The following is a 20,879-nucleotide window of genomic DNA, read 5'->3' as shown; positions in this document are numbered from 1 at the left end:
CCCTTCCGCCTGTAAATCATCACTGGCCTCCCTCAGCCCTGTTACTCTGGATAAAGTCTACTCTCTCCTCTCCTCATCTCCATCTACTACCTGTCCCCTTGACCCAATTCACTTTCATCTACTCCATGCCCATTCCTCCACCCTGGCCCCTGCTCTTACGAAACTATTCAACCTCTCCCTTTCTACTGGTATCTACCCCTCTGCTTTCAAACATACCATTAGCATAACATACTGTCTAACCTGAAGAAACTCTCACTAGACTCCCGTATGTTCCAAACTTCTTGAGCGCCTTGTCTATGAAAGGTTCACCAATTATCTGAACACCAACTCTCTATTTGAAGGACTCCAATCTGGCTTTCAAGCTGCCCATTCCACCGAAACAGCCCATACTAAAGTGGCCAATGACCTTATCAGAGCTAAGTCACAAGACAACTTTCCCTCCTAGATCTTTCCCCTGCTTTTGACACTGTTGATCACCCCCTTCTAATCCAAATCATAAACATTTCTTTTAATGGTAATTCCTCCTCTCCTACTCTCTTTCCTGTTGCTGTTCCCCAAGGTTCAGTCCTTGTACTAGTTCTCTTTTCTCTGTACACCTCACTTGGTAGTCTAAAAATCTGCTGTTGAAACTCAATCTATCTGTCCACCCCTGACTTGTCTCACTCAGTTCTGGATAAGGTTTCATGCTGCCTGTCAGCAATCTCGTCATAGATGTCTGATAGATTTTTGAAACTCAGCCTGGATAAAACTGAACTCATCATCATCATCATCTCTTTTCACTCCTCCAATGACCTACTAATACTTTCCTCACTCATAACCTCCTCACACGCACAACTTCAAGACTTTTCCAAGGCTGCCTAATTTGTCTGGAACTCTTTCTCGCCCTATTCAGCTTGCTCCTCCTCGCCCTACTCAGCTTGCTCAAATCTCACCTGGACATATTTCTAGCTGTTATAACAGCATTGTCATTTGTTCCTCCCCTCAGGCACATTGTCTTGGTGTTACCTTCAATTCTGCTCTCTCATTTACCCCTCATGTCCAGAACATTTCCAGGTCCTGTCACTTTCACCTGCACAACATAATATAACCTATTATCTCTCACTACTGTAACATCCTCCTCTCTGGTATTCCACTAACCCGACTCTCTCCTCTACAGTTTGTTATGAATTCTGCAGCCAGACTCATCCATCCTTCCCACCTACCTACCTACCCAATAAACAACCTACCCTCCATTCCTCTTCTGTAGCCTGTCTTTGCAATTCTTCACCCTGGCTTCCATTTCACCTTATAATCAAATTCAAGTGCCTCTTCTTTGCCTTCAAATTCCTCCACAACTCCCGTCTCACCTACCTGTCTGCCCTGACAGAAAAATACCCTCCTAACCGCTCTTTTCACTCCTCCAATGACCTACTAATACTTTCCTCACTCATAACCTCCTCACACGCACAACTTCAAGACTTTTCCAAGGCTGCCTAATTTGTCTGGAACTCTTTCTCGCCCTATTCAGCTTGCTCCTCCTCGCCCTACTCAGCTTGCTCCACCTTTCTGCACCTGTAAAAGAGCTCCTAAAACCCATCTATTGAATCTCGCCTACCTGTCTTCTTCTCTCCTAAACCCTCACTACTTACCAATCTATATTCCCCCTCCTATTGTGTGCTACTTCCCCTTGCTCTTAGATTGTAAGCTCTTCTGGGCAGGGTACTTTCCTCCTCCTGTGTAATTAATTCCATCTGTCTGTCATTTGCTACCCCAATGTACAGCACTGCATAATATGTTGGCCCTACTTAAATACTGGACACACACGTATTCAGACTCCCACCATCTTGCTTTCTGTATTTTTTTTTTTTTTTGCCAATACATTCTGCCTGCGGTGTCATTCCCTCCACACTATTCATCTGCACCTTATACTTTCATACCCCTCACACTCCTACCATGCACATATCTCAAGCAGCATGCCCTTTGCTCAACTCCCTCTGCATGCCTCTTAATAATCATATTAACAACATACACATATTACCTATATAACTTTCACACCTTTCCCCTGCACACACTACCCATTATTAAGACTTCAGAACATCTTCCCTTAATATAACACTCTTTCATGCCCTCTCTGATTCTCCATTGCACATACCACTTACTTTGTATCTTCCACATTCCTCTCCTATATATAGGAGAAAGGACTTTGGTGGGGCAAATATTTGTCATTAAAAATGCCATTGGAAAAAGAATCTCTGTTTCTACTCATGTAACACCTTGTCCAATGCCCTGCATTTGTTTCTAGTTTAACAGATAAGAGCTGCCAAGGACAAGCTGTTTGTACCACTTTACATGAGGACACAGTGCCATCTAGTGGTGGTCAGCAATAGTGCCTAAACTATCATTAGGTAAAAAAAAAAAAAATAATGCTTACCTTTACAGGTGGAAAGCCCCTTTTGTGTATGTTCAAAATCAGGCATGTGCATACTAAAATCCTAAACAAACAGAATTTTTACTTTACATAAAAGGGTTGTCTACCCTTTTATGTAAAGTTAAATTTCTGAGTTTAGGTACACTTTAAACGTTTATCCTGATAGCATTTTATACCATATATGAAATAATCACTGCATGCAATTCTACAATATAAACATACGTTAAATGATAACTTTTAAATAAATTATTAAATATTTTGTTTCTCTCTTTCAGTTTTGATGGGGACGATTTTGATGATGTTGAAGAAGACGAAGGACTTGATGACTTGGACAACGCTGAAGAGGTCAGAAATCTAAAGTTCTTAACAATCAGTGACATTTATCAAGTAAATTAGCCACATTATTGGCTGGTTTTGGCAAAGGCTATGTGACAGTTTTTTTTTGTCTTTTTCTGATCTGAGCATCTGTATTCTTTGAGAGCCTATCTGAAAGGTTTACATAAGTCTGATACAGAATTTTACTACTGCATATTAGATGAAATGTTTATCCTTGGATGCAAAATCAAGTGTTCACAATCTGGGTTTATTGTTCTCGTGCTACTTTAGAGCCGCAGAAGCAGGGATTCATGAGTCGGCTTGTAACCTAGTAAAGCTGTACCTTACACAATCTCTATCACTTCTTCTGTAGTATTGTTTTTACAAAGTCAGAATTGTTAAATGTTGCTCAATGTATTCATTGAGCTGTGTTTTTTCTTTTATATGTATCTAAAATTTTAAAAGATATTGTAGTTATTTTCATGAAGAAATCCTTGCACTAGCAAAGACAATTTTTAATAGGCTTGGTAAAAAAAGATGGACCTGTGTTTACTATAGTTGGCCAATTATGCCCTAGCATGTGTGCTAGGATAACATTTCTTTCGTAAAGTATACAGACTATTCTTACTGTAAAATCCACCCTTATACGTTCATACAAAAAAAAAAGTTGCATTGTTGGTGCTTAAGGTAAATTTCAGAATGCAATTCACCAGAATATGTAAGATTATTTATTATGTTGTTTTTAGGAAGACCATGAGAATGTTGCTATCTTACCAGCTGGTGAAGGTCAACAAGCAAATCAAAAACGGATCACTACCAATTACATGACAAAATATGAAAGGGCTCGTGTTTTGGGTACCAGAGCATTACAGATAGCGTAAGTATGCAAGGCAATTGAACCTCTTAAGAGTGTACCCAGTTGTGACTAGCAAAGTTATTTTTGAAAAATGCTTGTTATTTCTGCATTGTTATTTCTGCATTGAAACACAACATAATATCAAACTTCTGACTGACAAGTATTTAAGCATTTCGCTTCATCTCCAGTTGCAGAGATGTTGTTGGATTCTGTGTTCTCATGTTTAGTGGCTATGATTGCGGGGCAAAAAAGACACCTGCAAATGCACAAAACTGTGAGATACTTTTGGGAATAGTTGGCTGTACAGTTGGAATATCTTGAAAATGTATGCCTTTCATATGCAGGGTTCTCCCCAGAAATTTTTTTTCCAGCCGGGTAGGGGGAAGCTGTAGCTGTGTGGTAAAAAAAAATTGGGCGTGGAAAGACACAGCAAATTTAGTGTTCCCTGGTATTTATGCCACAGGTATCCAGTAACCCATTATTGTGTCAGTGTTCTACTTACCCCCTATATTTTGTTCCAACTTTCTAATGCCTGGCTTTTTAAAATGTCCAAATTTTCTATTGTTTTGTAATATGCCCATACTGTTCAGTGCTGTGTATTTTAATCCAACTGCCTAGTGTTCCACCTTGTCCCTAGTGTAATACCTTGTAGTAATGTAATATTGTGGTCAGTGTGGCGTAACAAGTTAGGCTTAGTTCACATTAGCATTAAAAGAAAAACTAGTGACTAATGCCAACTGCTAGGCACCTGGTAACAGGCAGTAAGTGAGCAGTTTTTCAAGCAGCATTGGTTCCTGGCAAAAGGAAAGTGAGGGGTTAACTCAGCAAATGCAACCCTACTCCCAGTGTGAATTCAGCTTATCTCCAGATGTGGCCTCCTTGCTTTACCTAGATTTAGCGTTAAACTTTTGTGATAAATTTACTTTTTTTTTGGTCAAAATTTCACTTGATCTGATCTTGATCTGAACCCGGCGAATCCCACGCTTGTTCAGCTTCCTTCTGATGCTCACTGTTCCGTCCAGTGCTGATCTCTTTGGGCATGTGTGAAATTGAGCATGCCCAATGAGCCCCTGATGATACATTCCTGATGTTGGGCATGTGCAAAAGGAGCAGCCCACAGCCACCTGGGATATGTGACACAAATACCCCTGGAGGCTGCAGATTTACCCTGCAGTCTTTACCACCATGGCAGTTAAAGTGGAAGGGGGAGGGAGCCTCTCCAAAAAAATAAAACAAAACATTTTTCTGTTATAAAAAAGGGGAAAGTCACCATTTATACAATGTTAAAATGTTGTGTTGCTTTAGGAGCATCATGCATGTGATATTAGAAAGGGGCAGTACAACCAGTGCCCCCCCCCCCCAATCACTGCCCATATTCTATGAGCAAAAAACTACACTTTGTGATAGCTGTGTGTGTAAAGTCTGCTTGTCATATTCTGCAGCATAAAAACTCACCATGTTCTTTTTTTCAGGTCTCCTAAATTGTTAGTTGTAATGACTTGAAAATTTTAGGGTACACAGGGGACCCTCATAGCTACTAATAACCACAATTCCCTTTCAAGATATGGTTATCACTTGTGGTGATTGAACATTTGGGTTGCTGTTTTAATAGAAAGTGCACCTAGGAGCCCACAATTGAAAATGCGAATTAAGGACCCCCAGGGGCCACTTACATAGCAAGGAGCATTGGGTTGGGTCCCCTAAATTTTTTAACCACCTTTCACCAATATATAATTGTAATACTATGCAACCATTTCTGCTTTCCAAAATTTCAATAATCTTTGCAAAATATATGCAGCCAGGCGGTCCGCCCACCAAAAGTGGGCTGGGGGGGAATATGCATATTTCATATTGTGTTGTGATTTTTTTATGCCTACTTCTGAAGATTGTTTACAATTGTGATGTGAAAAATACTATCTGTCTACTAACCTGCACCATTAGTGTGTTAAGAGTCAAGAATAGGAAAAGGTTGGAACAGCAGCATATGGCAAAAAATAACCTGGCTGGGATTTTAATCCTTTCCTACTTTTGCCAGAACAGGTGTGAAAGAACCAGCTTTTTATTTCTTCATTCCAGGTCAGAAAGTATTACACGGTAGCTATATCCAACGTTTTGGATGATCAGCAGTAGCGTCCTAAATATATATTTTTTTTTTCAGTACAGGATTCTTCTAAGATTACACATGTAAATAAGCCAGCCTGGTATCATGGATAATCCCCCTCAGATTTGACTAGCAGAGCATATTTTCTGTGTTTGCCCACTGTTTCAAATAGTTGCGTTATTGTGGAAAATCAAAGGATTTGGGCTACGTATACATGTCAGATTATTCTCGACTGATAATTACCTCAGGGCTGATATCGGACGAGAATCTGGCACAGCTGTGTGCCACTCGCTCGTTCTGCCCCCTCTCCATAGAGCTGAACCGCGCTGTATGTACAGTACTCGTTCAGTCCTTTGTTGTCTTCTTTCATGATCCTTTCCGATCACAATTATTGAATGCGTGCAGTGATCTCCCCAGCTCCTCTTAGCTGGATGCACCACCCGGCACTTTGCAGTACCTACGCAGTTGTTTTTGGATGGTTAGTGAATAGTTGGGTCACAATACAGGGGATGCCACCCACCCAGCCTAAAGAAAATTCTGGCTTGAACACTGGTGCGTACATAGCCTTACTAAGAAGGTTAGATGTTTTATTTTTTTCCACCACCACCCCCTCTCCCCTTTGCAGTGCTTTCACTTTTTAATTACCATTTCTTGTATTTTTGTTTTACAGAATGTGTGCACCCGTTATGGTGGAGCTGGAAGGAGAAACTGACCCACTGCTTATTGCTATGAAGGAACTAAAGTAAGTCTTTTAGATGTACCCTTTTGCTGTTCACAAGCTAAAGTGTGTATTGTAATTTTAGTACTGTATTTATAGTTAAAATTTCTCAAATATATATTTATATAGGCTTCATAAATGTAACTTCCGATACCTTTTTAATAATATCCTTTCTAATATTTAGTCAGCTTTTAGGACAGCAATGGAAACAAGCCACATTTGCATCCTTCTATTGCAAACAAAGAACAACCTAAAATCTCAGCCCTTTTTTCCTTAATTGTTGGGTTTCCACTTAACAGAGCCCATAATCTAATCTCCATGTTTGTATTTATTCCCCTGGATGCAAAGTCTTTGGGAGAAAAAAATGACATGCATATCCTGTTCTGCAGGAAACCTGTTCAGAAAGTTATGGCTGACTGCATTCTGAACATGCTAGTCCACTAACTGCATTTTCCATTTTTGTATTTTGAGTCATTGACTTTCTTTCGTACTTGATTGGTTAGGATGGTTACTAGAGTAGCAGAAGAGGCAGGCAATGTGTAGCAATAGTAATTTCTCAGTTAAGTTTGTGTTTAAAATGGCCATGGATCCAAAGGCAGAAGCCTTTCTACCAGCAAGTATGGGGAAAAAAAACATTGTTTCCAACTGCTGTGGTTGGTGTCATGTGTCTACAAACATAAAGAGATCAAAATATTTATTATTTTGTTTTATAATACCCCCACAATGATTTCTAGTCCTGTTGGTTAACTGCTTTCTCTCCCACAGAGCCAGGAAGATCCCTATAATCATCAGACGCTATCTTCCGGATGGCAGTTATGAAGACTGGGGGGTGGATGAACTAATCATTACAGACTGAGGACTCTGGACTTTCCTGTTCCCTTTTATGTTTATCTGTTTTATTAGGCTCTAGTTACTTCTGATGTTGTACAGAAAAATATTTTTAATTATATGTATATTTGTACATGCCAATGTGATGGGTTCATATCCGTTGTCAACATTTCTGTTAGCACAGAGATGTAGCTAACAATTTTTTTTTTTAATATTTTGCAATCTCAAATGTATGTTTTGTTAAATAAACCATAAATTGGCATTAAGGATCCTTGTAAGGCTTTTTTTAACAATCTTGTCATTACTGTTTTTGTTTTCTTTGCTGTACATTTCAGTCTTAACCTAGAAGTAAGTTAAGAAAAACTCACTGTAATCTGGTCAACCAGAGTCTTTGGCTCCCAGAATAAAACAGCAGTTTAATTCCAGAATTTGACTAGTACCCTTCCTTAGCCCCTACCACTACCTGTTTTTAGAACAGAAGACTCATTGTATACCTCTACCTCTGTACCTGTTACTATGGAAATGCTCAAGGTGGAGACAAATTTCTCAGGAGTATCAGAAAGCTGGATGAATTCCACTCTTTGTTTCATCCAAGTTCGTGGTCTGTTGCTCCTGCGTTTCTGTCACACCTGGTAGACAGGTTAGCTCTGATTCTTGTGCCACATTCACATATTGTCAACATATCTGCAGATTAAAATGCAATCCATATACCAAAGCTTTCCTGTCGGCAAATAGAAGGCTACTTTAGGTAGTGAAAATTTTTCACATTGTTCATCAACGTCAGACTATATGTTGGGAGGCAACAGACTACATTCCTTCATAAAATTGTTTACTTAAATTGAAATTCAGGGTGGTCTTACGCTTTGTATTACAGGACAAAGGGGATGTAGGCCAGTTATTATTATTATTATTAAACAGGATTTATATAGCGCCAACATATTATGCAGCGCTGTACATTAAATAGGGATTGCAAATGAGACTAATACAGACAGTGATACAGGAGGAGAGGACCCTGCCCCGAAGAGCTTACAATCTAGTAGATTGGATACAATCAGTTAGGCGTATCACAGGTCAGAATTCAGGATAACTTCCTTAAAATGTGAAAATTATCAAATATATATAAAAAATAGTACCACTCTTGATAGGAGCCATTGGCCAGTCTGAGCAAAAACAAAAATAATGCTAAAACAAAACCTGTACATACCAGTTAGCAGGAGGAACAACATGTGAAATGAGATTAGGTATTCAACACTTCCAGAAGAGTCAAGTACCTGCAGTGGTCAGGGATATTCACAATGGGGAGATATAGTGACCGGATCATTTAATGTAGATCAGAGGTCAGCTATCTTTTTTGGCCGCTAGGCCATTTCAGGGGTAGGCAGAAGCACACTAGGCCGGGCTAGCCCTCTCGAGTTCCGCTTCAATGGATCCGTCCCCTGAAGGCAAATCCCTCCCCTCAAAATGGGGGCTCCAGAGCGGCATGCGGCTCGGGAACTCTGGTGGCTCCAGTTCCAGGAGTTTGTCCTGGCTCAGCCGTGGGTTGCCGGCCAGCATTAGGACGGATCGGCCAGGGGGCGTTAGGCTGGAACAAACTACCAGCTAGGCCGTATCTGGCCTAAAGCCCGGAGTTTGCCAACTCCTGATGTTGATCAAACATATTTAGACAACTGTGAAATTACTATATACTGAGTTCCAGACCCTCACAGAATGATAGTTGCAGTCATATGTAAGCCGTCACGTAATTCACAAAAGGCCTTATTTTATGTGCCTGTTGGAAACCATTAACCATTGTCCATTGCATCTATTGCCCAGTCCTTAACCATTGCCCATTTTTCTTTGCTTCTTGTCCCTGTGATGCTTATACAAGGTTGTTTAGACAACACAATTTCCTTTACTTTTCAACTCCTGTCCTGTTTTAACAGAGAGGGGGGGGGGGAATCTTCCAAGTAGGTACACAGATGGCATGCACATCTTAGTGTAAAGAGAAAATGTACTGACAGGCAAGCAGAATTATCTCTAAAAAGGAAAGCGTCTCTTCTGGTGTGTGTGTATTAAAAAATATTAGCAAGAGGACATATTATGTGCAAGATATATTAGCAAGAGGACAGCTGGTTCTTGAACGTGATATATTGAATACAGAAAAAAAATCTGAGTGACTTTAAGGCTACATTGTGATGCCTGAACAAGTCAAAGCATATTGTAAATGATAGATCTCGTTGTTGTTGTTCTCAGTATGCAGTGATTAGTACCTACTCAAAGTGGAAAAAGAACTATTGACACTCATTGGGAGAAGGCTATTCTGTCCTATCTGATCCCAGAGAAGTGCCACTGTAGCATGAAATGCTATTTAAAAAAAAAAGGAGAGAAAGGCCCTTACTGAGTGTCATATCGAACTGATACTGCACATGAGAAACTCCATTGAGAGTTCATCTGCAGTTCCACTGTGATCCCCGGGCACTAGAGGTTAATTACCTGTGAGTGTAAAAGCCCACACACCTGCTATTCGAGGTGGAATGTGGGGGTAAAAGCGATAAGGCAACATAAACATTTAAAATCATGTGTGCATGAAAAAATAGCACAGAACTAATACTATATCATTAGGGATTAGAGAGACTGCAGTTGTTTGGGGGTTTTAAGAGTACAGCCATATGGACCACCCCCACCTCGTAGGACTAACACAACCACAAGTGTAGTACAGGAGTACTGAAAAACTACACTTTCAAACTAGTATCAGGAGTATATGATGTACAGCCCTGTGTACACAATGCAGGAGTCAGAAGTATGTAATATGCAGCCAAGTATACAGATTGTAGTGCTTAGGTTGCATGTAATGTACAGCCCAGCATACAGAGTGCTACAGTCTGGGACAGGTAATGTATGCTGTACATTACATACACTATACTCTGTGCAGTGTGTTATATGTTCTTATTTTGGAAGTGCAGGATTAGGAAGTATGTAATGTACAATGCAGCATACTGAGATTAGTTACATATTCTTGACTTCTCCGAGGCCAGGGGAAGCAGAAGCCGGCCGGTCATCTGTGTGCAAGCGTGTGGCTGGAGGCGTGACCAGGTGGGAAAGTATTTTTTAGTATATAAGTATTTTTAAATGTACTATTTTTACATTTATAAATTCTTAATATGCATACCTTGAGGAAGGTAATTAAACTTTCCAAGACTGGAGACATTACACTTTCATCAGTGAACCTGGGTGATCCAGCAAACCTTGAATGGATCTGATCCAGGATTAAAAACATTTGCTAACAAAATATATTCCAGGTTTTTAATAAATCAAGCCTATTGTGTTTGGTTTTTACCAAATGTGGTGCTTTGCATTATGGCCAAACATCTCCACTTTAATCTCTTCTGTCCAAAGGACATAGTTACAGAAGACTTGTGATTTGTTCAGATGAAACTTTGCAAACCTAAGCCATGCTACCAAGTTCTTTTTATAGAGAAAGGCTTTATCCTGACAACATTTACATTGAATGATTTTCACTTAATAATTCTCACAGTAGAATAATTGACTAAAAAGTTGTTTGGAATTGCCTTATGACCTTTCCCAGATGGATGGCCAGTAGCAACCTGCTTACCCTTTTGCTTCCTTGAGAAGTGGTAAGGGTGTACTTAGTTTTTCACACACTGCTTCTTCATTTGATAATAGCCCTTGTTAAATTATTATTGACACTGTATAATATGTGATGTGTTGTTCAACTGGGGCTGTATTTGCCTAATTTTAGAACCTACTAAGGACTAGATCATTTTTTTGTTCTGATAGGTAAAACCTTAGAATTAAAAAATGTGTACTTTCTTTTCCTCATGACTACATCCTTTTGCTTTAATGATATATTTACAATGCTTTTTGTGGCCTGTTAAATATAAATTCGAAAGTGTTTTCCTACATTTGTTTGAACTTATATGTGGTAAGTGCATAAATTCAGTATGGTCTTGCACAATCTGTGAACATTATCTTGAACAATGTTATTAAGATGTATAAGGATGGGGGTTCTGGTAGATCATAGACTTAATACCAGCATGCAATGCCAAGCTGCAATATCTAAAGCTAGCAAAGTACTTTCTTGTATTAAAAGAGGTATAGACTGCAGAGATGGAGACATTATCCTGTCCCTGTACAAAGCATTGTTTAGACCACATCTGGAATATGCAGTCCAGTTTTGGGCACCAGTTTACAAAAAGGACATTGTGGAATTGGAGAGAGTGCATAGAAGGGCAACTAAATAAACAAAATGAATGGAGAAGCTCAGCTATGAGGAGAGATTAGCTGAACTGAATCTATTCTCCCCCGAGAAGAGACGTATAAGGGGGGGATTTGATCACCCTGTATAAATATATAAACGGTCCATATAGAGAACTCTCTTCCCCATTATTCACTTTGAGATCATTACAAAGAACAAGAGGGAGGAGGAAAATAAGTTTAAGCTCCGGATAAGGAAGGGATTCTTCACTGTAAGGTCTGTGAAAATGTGGGATCGGCTCCCTCAGGAAGTAGTTTCAGCAACTGCTATAGATTGCTTTAAGAAAAAGCTGGATGATTTCTAGAAGCACAGAATATATAACTGGGGATTAAGGATTTAAATCAAAAATAACAGAGACTGTTGATCCAGGGAATATTCGATTGCCTCATGGAATCAGGAAGGAATTTTTTTTCCCCTGTTGAAGCAAATTGTACCAGGGTTTTTTTGCCTTCCTCGGGACCCACTATGTCTTTTAGGGTTTTATATCTGGAATATGTTTATTTCCCTAGTGGTTAAACTTGATGGATTTATGTCTTTTTTCAACCTAACCTACTATGTAACTATGTATGTTTTACAGGACACTTTTTTCTATGTTATAAAGAAGATAAAAAAAGAGAACTTGTTCTGTGGATCTTACACACTTTCTGCCATGGAATGACAACACTGCATAAATACAAAATGGTGAAAAAGGGAGTATGTTACTGTGCAAAATATGAAAGAATTCTGAGAAAAAAAAAAACACATTCAGCCCTCTTATCTATAAACTAGTCAGGTGCAATACATTGCACCTATGGATTTAGATACACTTCAAAACCAAAATATACCCAAAAAATAAAAAAGTGTGACCAGACAGTTTCGTTATTGCAAAAGAGACAGGCAATGTCCCTTCTGTAATAAAATAACCTTACCTGTCTGATTGCAATTTTTAATTGCACTCTCCTATCCTCACTTCTATGTGGACACTGCTTTCTTCTCTCCCTGGAGTTGGGTCTTTGGGAATCTCTAGTTTACAGGCCGGGATCACTTAACTACTGGCAGGCATGTAGGAGTTCACCTAGTCAAAGCAGCTTTAGGGGAAGCCGAAATGTGTTGGGCATGTGAATTCCAGCTTTTTTTTTGACAGATGAAGAAAATGATCAGGCAGATAAGTATGTTTTGTTGTAAAAGGGAGATCACCGTCCCCTTTCAAAGACCTGCCCGTCTCCTGTTTTTCAGAATGGAATATTAGTTCCACTTTAATGAGGGGGGAAGACAAGAAAAAGATACCTAGTTTTTCTGAAAGTTACCCCAAAGATGTTTTCCTCAGTTTTACTGTAAAACATTTCTATGTTTGTTAATAACTTTGTATGTAGGTCAGCATGTGCTTTTGGATTTAGGTTCTTTAATTTTCAAATAACCTTTTATTGGGCATTGAACAATAGTACATTGTTTAGTGAATCAGTATCACACTGCCTCTTTATGGGGCCAAAACCATGAGTAGCAACATTTCTTTATGTTATAACCTATTTAGGGTATGTCAAGCTGTCACCAACATGGGTTGTTATCCTTAACTGAGTCAGTTTTCTAAACAGCATTATCTTCATCCAACGGGTTAATTGTACATAGTCATCTGACTTCCATATTGAAAAGACAGGGACAATTTGTTTATTATGCCTTTGTCATATGACTGATACACAGCAGGCGGTTCTACATGGACATTAGGACAGCTCCTTTGGTTATTTCTGTTCTTCACATGTTAAAAGCAAAGGCTTTCTTTGGTCACTAAGAAATTGAAAATAGTTTCCTTAAATAATCAATATTTATTTTTTTTACAGAACTTCAAAATGCAATACATAAATTTATCTTACTGACTAATTTCTACCTGACAAAGTTGTGATATGGAAATTAGGAGGTCAAATTTAAAGTTTTCAATCCGAAATGACAATCAAAAGAACTGAGCTTTCAGTGGCCATTATTTGTCCTTTAAGCTGCTGTCAGCTTTAATGTCTGTAAAAGAAATGGTTTATGGTAAAAAACACATCTTTTTCATGTATTGTGTGGCATTCTGGTATATAGTCATCAGACAGTCAGCTACAGTCATTTGACACAAATACTGAAGTCATCTGACAGGAGAAGCAAAACACGGTCATATGATTTCAATCATCTGACACCAAAGTATATCCTTTTTTTTTTTTTTTTTTTTTTTATCACAACTATATACATGCATTTCAACACATCTATAGTGGAAAACAGGTTACATACAAAGTCAGTTGTACATTAAATTCATACAAATAAGTCAGCGTGCCTTCTAACAAGCTTTATTTGCATATTTAAAGGAAAAGGTGACTTTGTATTCCTAATTGTGATTCTATTTTCACACTGCTATATTTTTACTACACCTGTGCATGTTACAGGGAACATCAGTTTGATTTTTAATAACAGAGGTTGGCAAACTCCGGCCTTTAGGCCAGATACGGCCTAGCCAGTAGTTCGTTCGGCCCAATGCCCCCTGGCCGATCCGGCCTAATGCCATCTGGCAACCTGCGGCTCTGGAGCCGTGGGTTCCCAGCGGATCGGCCAGGGAACGTTAGGAACTACCTGAGCCGGAGCCGCCAGAGCTCCGGTGCTGCCCCCTTGCAGTGGCTCCCCTATTTACCGCGGCGGCGGAAGTATCAAGTATCAGTGCATACGGATGAGAGGGATTACAATTTAGGGGGCATCCCCTGTTGGGGCGGAGCCATTTTGGCCTAGTGGCCATAAAATTTTGCCGAGCCCTGTTTTATACCATTCTTTATTTCAAATTTTTAGCAGGCACACAGTGGTATAGTATCAACAAAAAGAAGTGATAGCAAGTATCAACATTATTTACATTCATAATAACCATATGGGGAAAGGGGTAGAGAAGGAGTGGGTGAATTGTGGAGAGGAGGGGGGCAGTGAAACAGCTCAAGAATGTCAGAATTTTGTTTTGCATAACATGGGGGATGGGGCATGTATCCTAGCAAGGTACTTATTCCTTGATGTTCAACCTGCTAGGGTCAGTACTAGCTACCATTCTAGGTAAGGTTCTCCTGACATCTCTGCCGCACATGTGGCATCATTAGGCTGTAGCGGTCCCTGGTGGCTCCTGTATTCCTGAGAGAAGATTATGTGAGACCAGATCCAGGTATAATAGAATTGCCTGATTGTTCCTCTGATGGAAGAAGTGAGATCTTCTATTCTGTAGGTTTCATGTACCTGCTGGAACCACAGGCACACCAGAGTGGGTTCAATCTTCTGCCAGAATGCGGCTGTGCAGGATGTGGCTGCCACTATCATGTGTTACATTTTTAAAGAGAAAAAGTTGAGAAGAAGAAGAAAGTAAGCAGGGTCATCTGGAGTAGGTTTACCAGTCATTTGTTGAATGATCAAGTGTACTGTGTTCCAGGAAATGCTCAAATATGTGGCGTAAAGAGCCCACAGCTGTCTGAAACCTCCAACAGCCATCAGCCTCACTAGGGAAGTAGCGGTGGAGTTTGTCAGGGGTCAGGTACCATCTAGAAACCAGTTTGTGGCTAGATTCCTGGTATCTACTGCTGATGGAAGCCTTTTGTGTCTAGAACAAGATCCTCTCCCTCTGAGCAGCTGACAATGTGATCCCAAGATCTGACTCCCAAGCCAAAAGGTAGGGCAGGGCATATTCAGGAGGCAAGGACTGGAGGAGCGCACACACCAAAAAGAGGGAATTCGCCACTCTCCCTCACACAGTTCCTCAAATGGAGTCCGGGATCTGCAGAACCTGCAAGTGGAGTGAGTGTAGGAAATGGAGGAGAGTAGGAGATTTTCAGAAACCTGAGCACAAGGTCATCCAGGTATGCTAATGTTGGCAAACAGTAGTTGCAAAAATGTAGGGTCCTCTGTTTTAGGGGGGAAGGAAGGGTTTCCTAAGAAAGGAAGAGAGTGGGATGGTGAGGGAGATAGGCCTGATTTCTGTATCTGTGTCAGATGCATCCCACCATGAGGTGCTTTTTCAGTCCCGGGAAAGATAGCAGGGGGGAGCCATGGTAACAGATGAAGCAGTGTCTAGCAGAATATTATTATTACACAGTATTTATATAGCATCATCATATTACACTGTACTGTACAAAGTTGATAGTCGTCACTAGCTGTCCCTCAAAGGAGCTCACAATCTAGTGTCCCTACCATAGTCATATGTCATTATTGTAGTAAGGTCAATTCTGAAGGGAAGCCAATTACCTTTACTGCAAGTTTTTGGGACATGGGAGGAAACCAGAGTACCCAGAGGAAACCCACACACAGAGAACCTGCAAACTCAATGCAGATAGTGTCCTGGCAGAGATTCAAACCTGGGACTCAGCGCTGCAAAGGCCAGAGTGCTAACCACTGAGCCAGATGTCTGTTCTAGAGCTTTAGGTCCTGGACAAGAGCAGGTGTCTTTACCTCTTTTGGGTATCACTGTAATCATGGCCCACAGGGAGTCCAGGGGTAACTGACCAGCCCCCAAAATAGCATTGAAGGCCTGTACAAAATGGTGCTCCTATTTGTCAAGAAAGGTCTTGTAGTAAAACAAGAGCAGGCTCTCTGGGCCAGGGGCTTTACCTGTGAGGGTGTCCTTGATCGCGTACCGAAGTTCCTCTGGGGAAATTGGCGCTTCCAGCTCCTCACACTTTTCAGCAGAGAGAGAAGGCATTCCAGATGCTGACAGGTAGGATCTAATCCTTGTGATCTTTGTCTCTAAGGAGGCTGAAGAGGAGGGCTGGGAAATATTGTAAAGGTCCAGGTAGAACATGCGGAAAGTCACCACTATATCTTTGGGGTTGAAGATCTTTTGACCTACCCTATCTAGGAAAAATGGTACAAAGGAGGTCAGTTCAATCTTATGGGCATCCTGGTTAAAGCCAAACTACAGCCAAAATGTTTTTCTCTGTAGTTTAGGATAAAGTGGCTACGAAAGAACTTTCTTTCAGGTTTTTATCTTTGCCTGTAATTCAGTTTTGAAGATATTGCATCTCTTCCTGCCTTTGTACCATCTGAACAAAAAGTGAGGACACTTGTCACCAAGAGAGAATGACAAAAAATTCAACAAAACGTAGTCAGTTCTAACCATTTTACCTTTCTCTGTCCAAAATAAGATAGAACATTTAATACTTTATAATTAGCTAGTTTTCATCAAAAATATTTTTAACATCATAATCAAATGCAGACCAAAGTGGGCACTAATTGTGTCTGTTTCCTTGTTCCCCACCGGAGGTCCTAGGCTACTGAGGATTTGTCTACATTTAAGGCTCAACTCCAGCCTTATTTTCCGGCTTGCACAGATATGCAGACTCCATTCCTATAATGAAAATGCTTAAAATCCAGACAGGCGCTATATTTTTGTCCAAGACAATCACCACGTCCTATAGGGTGGTTTAGTGATCTGCCATGCTGGATCACTAAACAAACAACTGCTAATTGGGACTATTGTATTACCAGCAGAGGGTGGACTCCTGCTTACCCTTTCTCTCCACTCCATCATTAGCAATCATTTCAAGCAACAGTTATTTACCTGTACAACGGTGTTAGTTTAATTTCACTGCATATTGTGAGCTTTTTGCAGTGAATTTGAAGCTGCAGCAAGTTAGATAGAGCAGGCCTTATTTCCTGCCTGAAGGAAATCCCAAATTATCTAGCCCAAGGGTGGCCAGCTCGTAAAACAGCTCTTATTGTGGCCTGGAGCTGGACACCCTGATCCAGCCTTTCAAATGGTAACTTTAAAGGTACAGGCAGACACTTTGTTGTGTTTTCTGTTAAAGTAAACCTCTAGAGACAAAAATCTGTATACTAATACTGAATTACTCAAAGCATGGGTGAGGATGATAGGCAACTAGTTTTTTCATGAGCTTGGAAATCTTTCAGCTAATATATTTTGAAGGGAGTACTTATAATTCATTTCACACTTTTTTCATTCACTTCCTGCCCTTGGGACACAACAGGACTTGAGAGACAGACAAATAGGGAAAGCTTTAGACAGCTGTAACGGGTGTCCCCATTGGAAAATGTACCCTCACCTACCAGAGCTGTAAAACACAAACAACAATAAAAACCTAAAACTGGTTAAAACTCTTTTGCACCCTAACTTGAAAACATTTGCTAGTGATATACTTTGTCTATTCAGTATGTTTATACTTAAAGTATTAGCATTGGTCTAGCAGCAAATCACATAGGCACACAATCACTATTGCTTGACAAATGGGGGAACATCACTGCTCCCCTAGCCTCTGACACAGGTGACAGCTTTCTCTAAAATTATGTTGCAAGTAATTGCTATGACATGTTTACTTTTAAACATTCCTGCGCTTTCAAATACAGTGCAAATATCCTGTGTGTCCCTTTCCCCTAAACTATATTTAACATATTTATCTTATCCGAGATCTGGCAACCACAGTACCATTGCCTTATATAACCATAAATCTGTGGTGTGCCGTATATATAAGTCTGTTAAGCTACTTACACACGTCAAATTTTTCTCGCCGATAATCAGCTCAGGGCAGATATTGGGCGAGAATCTGGCATGTGTACATACCGCGTCGTTCATCGTCTGTGGATCTGTCCTGGCGGATCCACGGACGATGAACGACGAGCAATCCTAATGCAAGGGAAGGAGGAGAGCGCACAGCAGGGTGTTGCTCTGTCGCTCTCCCCCTCCCCTCTCTATAGAGCAGAACAGTGCTATATGTACAGAGCTTGTTCATGCATCGTGCAGTTCTTATCGTTGGAAAGGATCAAGAAAGATCCTTTCCAATGACAAGACATGCACGTGTGTACGCGGCTTTATTCTTTAAAGAGAAGCTATTAGGTAACAAACAGGAATTCTGTCACTTAGATCTTGCTTGTTGCCTGCCTGTTATTTTCATCCTAGGCTTCTTTAAATACCTATTCACCTATCTTAGTAAGCAGGTTGAGAGTTCTCTAATGGCTGAAGTGTCCTATTTTCTTAACATTAAGTTAACATGTAGCCTTTAAATAGAAAACTATGAAAAGCAACTTGGATTGATCCTAGTTAAATCACGTTGGAACAAGTAGTTAAAATATGGAGGATGACTATACCACGAGTGTAAATCACTTTTTGAAACTATATATGAATTACAAATTTCTATATAAAGAACATTACCAAATTTGTATTGAAAAACATCCATAAATCATGTATTGATGTGGGATATTTGTATACCTCTGTGGGGCAAAGTTAGCCACATATTTTACAATCTGATAATTGCTGATGGTTTGTTGATGATAATTGCTGAGTCAGAAAGAAAAATTGCATTTTGAACTCCAAAAAGATTTTTAAAAAGTTAACGCATTTCTGTTTTTATAAATAAATCATTAAATATGTTTTTTTATTGCAAACAGTGTAATTACCCTTTGCAATGGCCTGTAGAGTTCAGACTGGGAGGGGAAATGTTCTAGGTAGTGATCCTTACAAATCAAGGAGCTGCAGACCTGTCCATGTTGCATACAAAATCCAATTCTCCTATTTCTATATGACTGTTTTTGAAATGAAAGCAAAAATATGCTTAGTCATCTTGGTGGCTTTTTAGGCATTTTTAGGCAGTGACGTGAATCCTTGCATTTATAATTATGTTATGGTTTTCATGATTACCAGTGACCAGCCAGTGGGCTGACTTTGTTCTAAGTAAAGTTGTTGCATGTAGCTAAATGATTTTGTCCTAGATGTTAATATTTTCTCTTAATAAAACCGTTTTGATCAAAAAAGTATTGCGCAAGATAAAAATACTAATGAATTTGTCTTTCAGAAACATATTCACATAAATAAATAAACTGAATTCTAATTTCATGGAGTTGAAGGGATGATAAAGAATGAACTAAATTGTTATGTAGAGCTGCTATTAAAAGAGGAAATGGTAAGGACTATCTCGCCCTCCCTAAAGTCACATAGTCACAAAGAAATATTATATTATTATATTCACTTGTTACTGGGAGAATTGTTTTTTTGTTTTTCTTTCACAAAGATAAAAGTTAGATACAATGAAAATTGGTTGTACATGATGTGGGAAGTAATTCCTTCCCCTTCTTGTTAATGTTACTAGTAGGAAGAATATATGATTGATTGATGATAAATTGTTGAACACTTACTAAGATAAGATAAAATAAAAGGGGAATGTGTGAGGGGTTAAGAGAGGGGAGGTAAAGGTCAAACCATTTAGGGAGATTGAGTTTCTACTAAGCATTGGTTGGAAGAGAACTAGTATAGCCCATGAAGTTAGTAGGCTAAGAAAGATGGATATAATGGAAGGAGCTTGAACTTGTAATAAATGCTGTTATTATTGATTTGAAGTAGATTTACAGACTTTTTGGGACGGCTTGAGACATTTATTTTGTTTGTATGATATGCTTGTGTAAAATTAAATATAATGAATAATAAAGTAATAAAGAGATTGAAACAGAAACATTGTCACATATGCATTTAAAATGAAGACCACAGACAGTACTTATTGCCATCTCAGTAACCCAGACTTTTTCCCATAACATAGCAGAAAACAATGATAAAGGTTAATACTCATTTAAGATAAAAGAATATCTTATTAAACCATAGATATCATGTACAGTCTGCTTGTGCACAATGTTTTTATGTCATATATATCTAGCAAACTCATGCTTTGTGAGTAAGACACTCGCCTTGTGTTTTTATTTATTTTTTAACTATGATCTTTTGGTGTATATGATATTTTTATTTAAAAGTAATATAGGATAATGTAATGGGTGACCCTACAAATCCATACCAAAAAAAGTACCAATCACAATTATAGTGGATGAGCTACTTAGAGCTGATTTCTGTTTAGTTTTGCTATTAAATATTTTACATCACTATTTTTAAATATCAGTATAAGTAATTTAAAACAGAGAACATTTTAGATCTCTCAACTAATCTATGCATCTTACCCGAAAAAATGCTGTCCAGGTAGAAACGCTTGTAATGCCATTGCTGACTGTTCCTAAATACCTAGTTTCCTGGCTGATATACTTATCTAATAGTTTAGGAACTTTCTATCTAATAGTTTGATCAGAGAAAAGTTCCTCACAGAATTACAGACAGGTCCAGATTTTGCCATAGCTGCCATCTTCACAGATAGTAACATGGTTAGATGGTTACAATAGTTACATTGAGACCTCCAAGAATAGAGCCGGGCTTCACATTGCAAGGCTCATGCACTGCACAAAATAAACACTGGGAAAAACTTTTTTTGGCAAAAGAGACTTTGCATGTCACTTATGCCAAAAACGGTCACTTTTCAGCAAGAGGGTCACCAAAGCAGCCATGCAAGTAGCATTTTTAGGAACAGAGGTTAGAAATGGCATTCTCCATGATTCTCTAAAACTACTTTTAATGTAATAAGACGTCAGGTTTCTCCCTATGGAAAT

The 20,879-nt window shown here is 39.3% G+C and overlaps 1 protein-coding gene across 1 annotated transcript; it reads left to right on the top strand.

The window, feature by feature from the left end:
* The first annotated feature begins 2,210 nt into the window (after nucleotides 1-2,210).
* On the top strand, nucleotides 2,211-7,491 carry POLR2F (RNA polymerase II, I and III subunit F). Its single transcript, XM_072421244.1, has 5 exons — nucleotides 2,211-2,245; nucleotides 2,683-2,752; nucleotides 3,469-3,599; nucleotides 6,350-6,421; nucleotides 7,163-7,491. The coding sequence occupies exons 1-5, from the start codon at nucleotides 2,211-2,213 to the stop codon at nucleotides 7,251-7,253; spliced, it is 399 nt and encodes a 132-aa protein (XP_072277345.1). The 3' UTR covers nucleotides 7,254-7,491.
* The last annotated feature ends 13,388 nt before the right edge of the window (nucleotides 7,492-20,879 follow it).

The sequence above is a fragment of the Pyxicephalus adspersus genome, chromosome 8 (genome assembly GCF_032062135.1).
Source record: "Pyxicephalus adspersus chromosome 8, UCB_Pads_2.0, whole genome shotgun sequence".
NCBI classification, from domain to species: domain Eukaryota; kingdom Metazoa; phylum Chordata; class Amphibia; order Anura; family Pyxicephalidae; genus Pyxicephalus; species Pyxicephalus adspersus.
This window is presented reverse-complemented; position numbering and strand designations above follow the sequence as displayed.

Excerpts from the sequence above, each read along its gene's own strand:
- POLR2F (XM_072421244.1), top strand. The coding sequence starts at position 2,211 with ATGCCATTGGAAAAAGAATCTCTGTTTCTACTCAT. Across the intron at positions 2,246-2,682 it reads GAATCTCTGTTTCTACTCAT|TTTTGATGGGGACGATTTTG; the intron begins GTAACACCTTGT and ends TCTCTCTTTCAG. Across the intron at positions 6,422-7,162 it reads ATTGCTATGAAGGAACTAAA|AGCCAGGAAGATCCCTATAA; the intron begins GTAAGTCTTTTA and ends TCTCTCCCACAG.